We start from the raw sequence: 11,188 nt of genomic DNA on the forward strand, positions 1-11,188 counted from the left end.
TTAATTCACGTTTTATGTCCGCCGATGCACGTTAATCTCTGTTTAATATATTTTTTATTGTAAAATCGGAACGGGACGAAATTAAAATTGTTCTGATTGGCCGGCTTCTACAATTTTACGCAAGTCGAGGTAAGACCAACCAATCGGACCAATTCTGGTTCAATTCCGTTTCGCCGTGTCTAACCCCGCGTACAGTGTACACCCTACCTTCGTGCGATCATAGCCGTGCTTGAGGGAGCCGGGAGTCGCCTATCTATCGTACATTTATTTCTTCTCGTCGCACAGCGATAACGAAAGCGTACGTATGTAGTTAATACGCTTTTTCCGTCGCGCGATTTCGCCAGGCGATTCGTCAAACCGGCGACGTGAACCCGCTGGAAAGTTCCGACGGAGCGTTTCCCCCGCACGTACCTTTTTTGTGGAACTTCGTCCTGGCCGTATAATAAATGTAAATACTAAACCAGGACGAAAGAGGTAACCTGTCCCCGTCAAGGCGAACGCTGCTGTAAATAACGCCCGTTTATTTTTTTGCCTCGCCGTGAGAGACGGAGGTTATTTAAATTAATTCGTGTCCCCCGCATCTTGGGGCCGAGATTCTCGGCCCGCCGTGTTTCATCTTCGTCGTCGATCGCCGTCGTCATCGTCGTCGTCACCGTCGTCGTCGTCGTTGTCGTCGTCGTCGTCTTAGTCTTCGCGAGGCGGCTTCCAACCGCGCGCAAATAAATAAATCTACCCGATTGATAACGTCATCCGAGCTCATTGGTCCGCGGGGTCCGATTGTGCGACAAACACCGATAACGCGGGTCATAACGTTCGCTCCGCCAGCGATCAGTTGCTGCAATCGCATCTAGAAAATAATTACTGTCGCGCGAGCATCGTCTCAAAGACACGGGCACTTATCTCCCTGCGCTGCTCTTCGGAATTTATTACTCGCGTGGAAACTGTGCGAGAGAGAGAAAGTAGAATTTTATATAACATGGCATCAAAGATAATCGTTGTCGGTTCGTGCATGATCGACTTTACCTGGTGAGTAAGGACGAAAGGGATTTTCTTTTTTTTTCTTTTTTTTTTTATTCTGCGCGCCGCGAAAGTAGCACCCTGTCTTGCGTGGCCGATCGATTCTTTCGTTACTAAAATTAAAATCGTACGTCTACCCGCAGTTCGAATATTGCTAAGTAGTCGCGGTAAGTTTAATTTAAAAAAAAAAAAAGAAAGAATACAAAAAAAAGACGCTCTCGCTATCGCACGTGTGTGAACTCACGCCGCCGGCAATTTGTGATCTCGCTTGGCGCGCCCAGTTTTAAGAAAGGCAACCGTTCGCGGAATCAATCCGATTACTGCTAGATACTATCTACCCGCGATTGTCCTTTAAAAATGTTCCTTGAAAATGCTCTTTGAAATGTTATCGCTTTTAGTTTCTCTTCACGCTTGCCGAAACCTGGCGAGACGCTGGTCGGGACCAGATTTGAAAGGAATTACGGCGGCAAAGGCGCCAACCAGTGCGTGGCGGCTGCTAAACTTGGCGGATCCACCGCCCTCATCGCTTCAGTAAGCACTTATTTTGTTTTCGAAACGAGGCCAACTCGTCACTTTGTCCGCGTCCAACTATCTTTTTTAATATTTATTTCTTACGTAGACTTTTCTATCTAATTAACTGATCTGTATTATGTTTCCGCCCTGCGATCTCCCGTCCTCTCATCGCAGTTAGGTTCGGACACGTTCGCTCAGGAATATTTAGAGATCTTGAAGAAGGAATACATAGACGCATCCCGCGTGAAAATACAAAGCGGCAAGCATAGCGGTGCCGCTCACATTACCGTCGCCGAGAATGGTACGTCTTCGATACAAACGTAAAATGTAAAATTGGAGTCTTCTCGAGTGATTGATACTGCAATTTACACGGGAAGACGTCAAACAAATTTGTTCGGTAATAATCGAGACTCTTTTGAATGTTTTGCAGGTGAGAACAGCATCGTCATCGTGCTGGGCGCAAACGAATCGTTGACTCCAGAATACGTGGACTCTGCCGTCGACGTAATAAAAAGTGCGAGTGTTCTGTTATGTCAGTTCGAGGTACCACTGGAAACCACGCTGCGTGCGTTGAAATTACATCAGGGTCACGGTTCGTTCCTCTCTTCACCCCCACATTGTTAAAAATAGTCTTGTATACTTTTTTTCTTTTTATTTTTATTTTTTTCGGAGCGCTGTCGCAATCGCAGCCGAGGATGTGGTCAAAAGCGTTACCCCGCGTAATCGCTGTGATATTACTTGCGTAAAGCGTCGCGTTATCTCTTGTGTGTAGATGCGGTTTGCACTTTTCATAAAAAAAAAAAAAAAAAAAAGGGAAAAATAAAAAAAAAAAAAACTGCGACCTGCGATAGCGCGGCTCCGAAAGCCATGGATATATACGTAATCTTTACATAATCGTATCACGGTAGGATTCTCGATTGTCAATGGAGCGCCTGCGGTGAAGGACCCAAATCCGGAAATTCTCAGGCTGTGCGACATTTTCTGCGTCAATGAGACTGAGGTAGGTGCGATACGGCCGGTGAGATAACGAAAGTACGGCCCTTTTCGGAAAAGCCCGACAGGGTCGAAAAATTGGTTTATGAGACCCCGTCAATGGCATCGTTACGCTTTTACAGGCGGAAGTTATTACGGGCATTCAACCTGTAAACCTGTCGAATGCGCAGCAAGTCGCGGATGAGCTCCTGGCGAAAGGATGCAACGCGATAATCCTTACTATGGGGCCGCTCGGAGCCGTGTACGCTTCGAAGGTCAATAGAAAGATCACGCAGATTGCCACGGCCAAGGTTCACCCCGTGGATACCACTGTACGTATTTTGCACGCAAGATTTCGCAAAATCGTCACCGGTAATCGCGCTGGATTTCACGATGAATTCTTTACGAATGTGTTACTCGAAATTAGAAAAATTAGCGCCTGTTAAACGTGCGCGTTTTTAAACCGCTTGATACGTGTAACGGTTCTGTGGGATAAATCTTTGTCAAATTTTTATCCGGCTCGTCTCTACACAAAGGCACGATACTCCCTGCTTATACGATTCTCAGAAATTGATTGTCGGTCCCTTTACACTTGTGAAACGGTCGAAACGGTGAAAGTACCCAAAGGTATTTTCCGGCGCGCGATCTTTCGAGCGGACAACTGCTCAATTTCCGGAGTGAAACGCTGATTCATGTAGTGATTCATTCAAGTGATTGACATGTATTTAAGAAGGTACTGCCTCAGGTAGATGGTTAAGTGTAACGGTATGCATATTGCAGGGTGCCGGGGATGCGTTTCTGGGCGCGCTCGCATATTTCAAGGCGTATCTTCCGGAGCTGCCGATGGAGGAATGTATCAAGAGAGCTTGTGTGGTCGCCACGAAGTCCGTTCTCAAGTTTGGCACACACGCGAGCTTTCCATCGAGAAAGGATCTCTCAGAAGATTTGTTTAAAGAAACAACATTCATGTAAGTAGCAAATCAAGAGGAAACCTATAAGAGATAGAATATTCTTTTTAAGTGTTTATTATTATAAAAAGAAAGCAATTGCTTTCCTCCACAATATACTATTTTCCTATTTGATACTTTGTATCCATCAAGTGCATATCTATGAAATTTGTTTTGTGATAACTTTTTAGACTGAGTATTTGCGGAATAAAAGTAAATACCAGCTCAAAATTAAGTACACTTATAAATAGAATGATATCTCACGCACATTATAATGCAGAATTAATGCAGTAGATTATGTTGACGACAGTAAAATAGAGAATGTGGATCCAGAAACGTGATACATGTAAACTCAAAAAGTTAAATTACCCTATATACAAGTTTAATTTTCTCGTCACTGCATATAAGAGATTTAATCCTTTTTAATCATTTAGAAAACCGGTCCCGTCGTTGATCTTTTCACGGTAATTTTTTGCAATCATTATCACCAATGAATATATAAATTTTTTTGCATTTCAATAAGGCGCGTCTAAAAATTCGAAAATATATTTCAACGACAATGGTATTAGCATAACATAAAATAGTGTTGCTGAACAAATTTCTACATCAATCTTTGGAAAAAATAAACGAATTTAGAAAAAAGTTAATATTTATTCTGGGATATTAAATTTCTAATCGGGCGAAATCGGGGATCAGCTTTAGTCTTACTTTTCTTTCTCTCTTTGTTTTTCCGACATTCCGGTGCCATCTGGCGTTGTAACTAAATTCCGAAAATGGAAAACGGGAATTAATATATTCTTATTTAACAACTTTGACACTTTAATTTTAAATTAAAGAAGGTAAAATTATGGTACATTTAATTAATATATATACTATATATATTTTTTTTAATTTAATTAATTATATATATATTATATATATATGAGAAATAACGATAGAACGATATGAATAAATACATGAATTAATTCATTTTTCAAATTTCGGAGACTTCTGTAAATATATTCGCGTACGTGCGCACCCGCACACAGGCTGGTCTAAAAAAAGAAAAGGTGCGGTAGGTAATGGCAGAAGTTAGTGAAAATTCCAAGCGCTTTCACGATACGTTCTTCGACCTTCTAAAAAAAGAAGGCACGTCCGGGAACCCTGCGGGAGTGCCTGATGATTCTCGACTGGTCCACGCGAACGTGCGGCACGGCGTTGTTCGAGAAAGGGACCAGACGAGATGACGAAAAGGGCAGGCATGCTTACGTATAAAATACCATTTTAAATACTTTCGCGAGATAGCTGCGATGTTTAATTTTTTAATAACCGTATTGTCGCGGTGACGATCGATTCGTACCGCGCTCCGAGCTTTTGAAATATCGGTACCGCCGTGAAATGCCAGCGCGAAAATGACGGAGCCGGGCCGCGGCTGTGTTGAGACGCGGAAGCCGCGGGCGTGATTGAACGATCCAGTCTCCCAAGTGCCAGATTTAATTGATCTTTTCACGCGGTGTGTCACCGGTAATCCCGCGAAATGCGCGAAGTTTAAGAGAATGCCAATCGTAATTGGTAACGGGAGTACTTTCCCTCGAAGTACCCACCGCAGGCACGTGTGACTCACGTGCGTTCTTCATGGTGGCGGGCGCGAGCGTCAACGCGGAAAAATTGTGCCGCGTGTCAAACGTTAAAAGGGAAAGGCGTTACGTTGTCACTTTCGAAGTAATGAAAACCCCTCGCGTGCGCTCCCGCCGCCGTCGTCGGCACCTCGCGGTGGCATACGTGAGGATATTGCTGAGAACGGGATTCCGGGAAGCCACGAGACACTCGGTCTCTCCTCTTTCCGCTATAGATGGGCATTACACCGAGGTGTGACGTCAATGCCCGAGATGGATGGCGATACTAAATCCATATTTAAGGGAACGGTCGGCGGTGGCAGAGGCGGCGGCGGCAACGACACCGACGTCGATGATGCAGGTCCATCGAGAGGGAACGAGGAGCTCGTCTGACGTCAAAGAGGAGGGCGCGCATCCTTGAAGAAGAGGGAGCCGCCGCTCCGCACAAACGAAAAAGACACTTCTCTTGGGGCCCCGGCCCCGGCCCCGGCCCCCGGCCCCCAGGGGCTGCAAGAGGTGACAAAAGAGAGGGGGAGATTAGTCACATCTTCGTGTATACCGGCACGCGCAAGCCCCCCGTTAAAGTGGGGCAATACCACCCATGTGCACGCTCGCGGGCAGGATAAAAAATCCTTCGAGGAACAGGGAATACTCAGTTTTGAGCAAACCATTAAGCGAGACGATCGAATAGAGACGAAGAGAGATAACCGCCTCGTTCCCCGATCTTGCAAATCCCGACGACAGGTTTGTGTTGAGTGCACCCGCCGAGGAAATCCGGCGGGAATCCAGAAAGTTACCGGGGCTCTCTCGACGCGTCTTGCGCTGGTCAGCGCCGCACGTCACACTTCGACCGGCAAATCATCACAGAAAATCGCGCGTTATCAAAGCCGAAAAGGAGCAACGTTGTCGAAATACTTTCGATTTACGTCACGTAGTCGAAAGATCCGGCGGACGGCCGATCAAACTTGAAGAATTTCATTTTAAATTATTGCTCCGCGCGTACTCGGTTTCTTAAGCGTCAGGTGAGATTACGCACTGTCGACTCGGTCGAATTAAAAGAAAAAAAAAAAAGCCTTGACAGACGAAAAGATCTCGGAAGATCTGTCTATTTTTGGTGATAATATTTCAATTTAGATCGATACAATGGCGACATTCAGATTTTACTTGCCTGCTCTTGTCGCCTGCATCGTCCTCGGCGCGGCGTTGGTTCAGTGCCGGAATCTGCGACACGGGCATCATCTTCATCACGGACATCGTGATTTGAATCACCACAACTTAGAGGAGTCGCTGCCGCGGGATTTGTTGGAACGTCCTGAGAACGTGCCGGAGCACCTCCGTGATTCTTACGAGCAGGAGAAACGCGAACGCCACGATCTGGACCATTTGTCGCAGTACGAAAACTCGGAGGATCAAGTGCCGCCGTTCTTGCATCGACACAGGCACGAGCACGACTGGAGAAGACGCGAGACCTTACGACGCAAAGAGGAAGACTTTCTTCACGAGCAAGGCGACCTCGACGCGCTCTCGACGAGATTCGTCTCGCGCAGGAAACGTCATCACAAGCACGACACCGCCTTGGACCAACAGGGGGTGGAGGAACTAAATTACAAGAGGACGAGAGGGCTACACGATCACGAGATCGATCTCCGTAGCATCTCTTTCGAGCTGGATGTTAAAGAAGTGCAGAATCGATCTATCTGCAACTATACCGTGGAGTCTGTGCCGGATTACCGGGGCAGCAGAGTGCCAAGGGGTCTGGAGCACGTGAAATGCAATTACGCCGGCAGCAGGTGCCAGAACGACGGCCCTTACTGCTGCATACAAACCTACAGGGATATCGAGGTTTCCTACGGCAACGGCGATAAGGAGGAGATCAGGCATTACGTTGGTTGCGTGTGCGCCCATATTCTTAATTCCGCGCAGGAGCTGGAGCTCTTCATCAACAATTGACACCGTGAAGACTTGCGAGGGTAGGCAAAAAGAGTTCGCGAGGCCGGAGGGAAAAAGCGATAAAAATTGTAGTGTCTACTGCGGCGGGACGATGTTAGGCGATCCCTTTTTCCAACCGGCGTGGAACCGTGCGGGAGCCTTTCCTCGATCTCGGCGCCGATTGAAATCAACCGAGAAACACAATTGTTGTTGCAAATGACGTCGGCAGTCCGCGGACAACCGCGCGTATTCCTTTCCTCTTTCTCTTCGCGCGGGAACTCGTTTGAAGATTGCGCTTAGTGACGCGCGAATACCGGGAATTTAACAGATTTACTCAAACGCCTGACGTTAAAACGGTGACAGGGATTTACAGGTGAGAACGGCGGAGAGAGGAAAAGTAGCGATGAATTAAAATCACGCGAGTTTACGAGATCGAGACGTTCTCTCGCTTTACTTTGCTCAGGTCGCGCGTTCCGATATCGTTCGCAGTCGGCGATACGCATTGTCCAAAAGAATCGCGATCATTCTTTTGACACGTCGTTCTAACAATAAAAAAAAAAAAAAAAATAACGGTACGTAGAGTGCGATCGATATAGGACGACAGTCGGTGGCATGATAGCAAAGCGTATCAAAGCGTATAAAAGTATGCTTATTTGATGTACAAAATATATTTACTTGGCTCGCACTTTATTCACGATGTCACCGATAAAGAAAACGATTGCAGAAGGTGAGAAGATTCATGGGGAAACGGTTGTAAACAAGTTCTGTGCAAATTTCAATCATCCTTTTTATTACTTTTGATACAGGCGCAACAATGACTACGCTTGGCAGAAAGAAGCCTTGCAACTGTTGCAAAAATCATGAATTTGATTGACGTGTGCTTCGGGTTAAGTCACTATTTAGAGCGTACAGTAATCAGTTTCGTAATTTTTTTTTATGCCAGTTTAAGAAACGTTTTGGAACATCACAAGAAAAAAGAATGGCAAAATTAATAGACAAATAGTGAAAGTAATTATTAAATTGTAAATATTAATTTATAATTATATTAGCGGAGATTAGCGCGAAGATATTTGCAGCCTCGTTCCAGTTTCTTCTCCTTCCGGGCCTCGGTTCGCGTTAAAAGCCTTTCGGGTCAGTCTTTATACGAAAATTATACGAAATAGCGACTCGAGTGCCGCGTGACGTAACATCATGAGCGTTGTCTTATTCCCAGTGGGAATAAGAAATTATATAATTTATACCCTGAGTATTTATAGATTCTCTCGGCCGTATTGTTGCCAAACAATGTGATAAAACACGTACTCGATCGCAATCGATCGCTCAGGTGGTGCTAAATCCGTGCGTGTAGCACGTACTCGAATGCAATTATCATCGCGTATTCATCACGTGCGTCGTTTAGATGGATAATGATCGCACGAGTGAATCATTAACGTCCGTCGCGGATTGACGCACATTACCTATTTATTGCATACATCGCGTATCATCCCGCGTATTTCATTTTCACCGGCGTTTTCACCCGCCGTAACACGCTCACTCACTTTCATGCTCATTTATTTATTTATTTATTTATTTATTTATCCGCTTATTTATGCAGGTATTTATTTTCGACTATTTATGCGGTACGTATCGAGGACTTACCTCTCGAGCTGTTCAAAGCGGCGCGATTTCTTTCACACAGGGAAACGAGCGGGGAAACCGCCTTGCGGTAATCCCGAGCGGCGGAAAGCGTGTACTTGTTGAAATTTACATATGTTAATTGGCAAGCGATATGATTGATGCAACGATTAAAATGTCGATCGCACCGGCCGTGGCTTGTATTAATTTATACACTTCCGTAGTAAGTGTCTAAGCAAATTAAAATCATTTGTATCATCCTTTTAAATATATATGCAATGCGTATCCCTATCTAATAAGAGTATTAAATACCGATAATTCGATATATCGACTATAAAATTGTAAATTATTATCATGGGTATTTTTATAATCTTGTAAGAGATTTTATTGGTGTGGTTCTAATGGAAGGTAAATAAAATAAGAGTAATGTTTCTCTTTAATAACGCGTCCCATCTGTACCGTTCTCTCCGAAATGTTCTTCCGCATTACGTTAAAATATGTAAGAAAATGTCCACCGTGTGATCCGTCAGTTTTTCAAGATCAAACAGGCGTAAGTGAGTGTCGCTCATGTTTTGTTCGCGCCTACCGGTGTATGTAAAATCGTTTGAGGTACTTTAGATTAAAAATATACGACTTCGTCGTCCAAATTATTATTAATTTATCCATAATTAACTCGAGTCAAGAGGAATTATTACATATTTAAATATCCGGAAAGTGTCGAGGCGGAAAAAGGGGAAAAAAAAAAGTTCCTTCCTATTCATTCTCGCTTCCTCGTATTATCCTTTCTATTCCTTTTCCTCTGTCCAATTTTCCAAGTTTCTTGCAACTTTTTAATTCTATCCTCGGTTTTTGTTACGTGGAAGAAACGCGTGCATCACGTATTAGAGCCAGCCGGCGATCCGCGATTCTCCTCGTAACGATCGGAGGACCCGCCGCGTTCACCGCGAAGGAGCCTCGCCAGCGGTGGGAGCCCAGAAGAGACGGACAGCCACTTCGTGACGAATACACGAAATGTCTTTCGCAAAGAAATCCTCGACACATCACCGCGCAACTTGGCAGAACTGACGCTCAACGCTCGCTCTCGGTTGAGTGATGATTCATAGCGAATTCCTTGTAGACGCGTCTTCCGACGAGGGATTTCCCTGAGGCGCAAGTCGCGGGAGCCTCCGCGGCCTGCTCGAGACCGCGAGTCATGGGTTACCGGTGTGCGTAGCACGGCGCACGTATTGGTAACCCGCGCCGCAACATAATCATCGCCATGGCTCACCCATCGTGCAATGCATCGCGAACAAGTAGAAGAAAGAAGAGGAGAAAGAGCGCGTAATAAGGAGAGCCGTGGAGAACGAAGGGAGAGGGCTAGAGGAGAGGAACAGGGCGGGGTTGAGATATTGCAAAAATTTCCGATGTGTCATCGCGCGGAAATGCTGAATTTTAACGGGGTATCTCTTCCCACGTCTCTCCTCTGCAGCCGGCTCGACAGTTGCGCGAAGGTATCGCGCGACGGCGACGACGACGACGACGCCGAGGACGACGCCGAGGACGACGATGGTAGCGGAGAACGATAGAGGGGTAAAAAATAAAAAAAAATAAAAAAAAAAAGAGAAACCGCAAAGAGGCGAAATGTAGCGTCCGAAAAAGACAAATGGACGCGCGCCGTGGAGTTAAACTCGAGCGCGCGAAAGTGCAAATTCTACGTACAACGAACGAAATTGCTGCTAGCGGCAGCTTATCTTCTCCCTTTTTTTTTACCAATCCAAAACAAATTCGTTTCTATGTCGCTGATAAATTTACGCGTTTATCGCGCAGTTCAGATGGACCGTTGATACAATTTGCGAAGTTTGCCGGCCCGCTTAAGGTGCCTTCAGCAAATGGCGTTATTTCGCGCGCGGTGTCTCGCGCGTTAGACACGAGTGACGAGATTATCGTTACGGTTTCGACGTGCGTCGAACGGCGTGCTTGTGTCAGATTGATAGCGCTTTTGTAACTTGAACTTCGGTTCCAACGCAAAAAAAAGAACAAAAAAAAAAAGAAACAACTTCGCGAGAGACAAAAATAGCAGCCAAAGCTGCAAAGAATTTTATTTACTTAATTCACCTTAACGCATTCTTTTAATCACGTTATTGATTTAGCGCGAGCTGAAATTTTAATGACTTGCGTGAGCATTAAGAATTTTTATAGTCCCGCGCGATAGCGAACACGCCTATTGACAAGGATATATTTACAGGAATATATTTACGTATACTTAAAGTATAACGATCGGCTTACGACGACGGCACGGCCGGACGGTACATTTTACACTTTAGCAAGATAATGAAGTGTAATCCTATATTTTCTTCGCAAGAATAGGAACGGCCTTTCCTTTTTTTTTTCTTTTTTTTTTTTTTTGGCGAGTTTTTTACACGAGCGAACTTTTCCACGGTGTAAGCGGCAGTTAACAATGGCCGATCGCTTTTTCCTTTTCCTCTCAAATTAATGAGCGGGGAAATATCAAGTTTTTCGAGAAACCTCTGATTTTAATATAAACTCCCGATCGCGCATCGAGGACGCATTCACGCACATCACGTCGAGACGGGCCATTGTAAATGACGCTGCGCTCACGAT

The 11,188-nt window shown here is 45.2% G+C and overlaps 2 protein-coding genes across 2 annotated transcripts; both read left to right on the plus strand.

The window, feature by feature from the left end:
- Positions 1-482: 482 nt before the first annotated feature.
- LOC139109514 (ribokinase) lies at positions 483-3,856 on the plus strand. Its single transcript, XM_070668625.1, has 7 exons — positions 483-1,026; positions 1,416-1,548; positions 1,705-1,831; positions 1,961-2,122; positions 2,439-2,530; positions 2,646-2,834; positions 3,283-3,856. The coding sequence occupies exons 1-7, from the start codon at positions 977-979 to the stop codon at positions 3,472-3,474; spliced, it is 945 nt and encodes a 314-aa protein (XP_070524726.1). The 5' UTR covers positions 483-976; the 3' UTR covers positions 3,475-3,856.
- A 1,668-nt stretch (positions 3,857-5,524) lies between these two features.
- LOC139109517 (uncharacterized) lies at positions 5,525-10,622 on the plus strand. The gene has a single exon (XM_070668630.1). It carries the CDS (start codon positions 6,188-6,190, stop codon positions 6,992-6,994), a length of 807 nt encoding a protein of 268 aa, XP_070524731.1. The 5' UTR covers positions 5,525-6,187; the 3' UTR covers positions 6,995-10,622.
- The last annotated feature ends 566 nt before the right edge of the window (positions 10,623-11,188 follow it).

Source organism: Cardiocondyla obscurior, linkage group LG18, assembly GCF_019399895.1.
Source record: "Cardiocondyla obscurior isolate alpha-2009 linkage group LG18, Cobs3.1, whole genome shotgun sequence".
NCBI lineage: Eukaryota > Metazoa > Arthropoda > Insecta > Hymenoptera > Formicidae > Cardiocondyla > Cardiocondyla obscurior.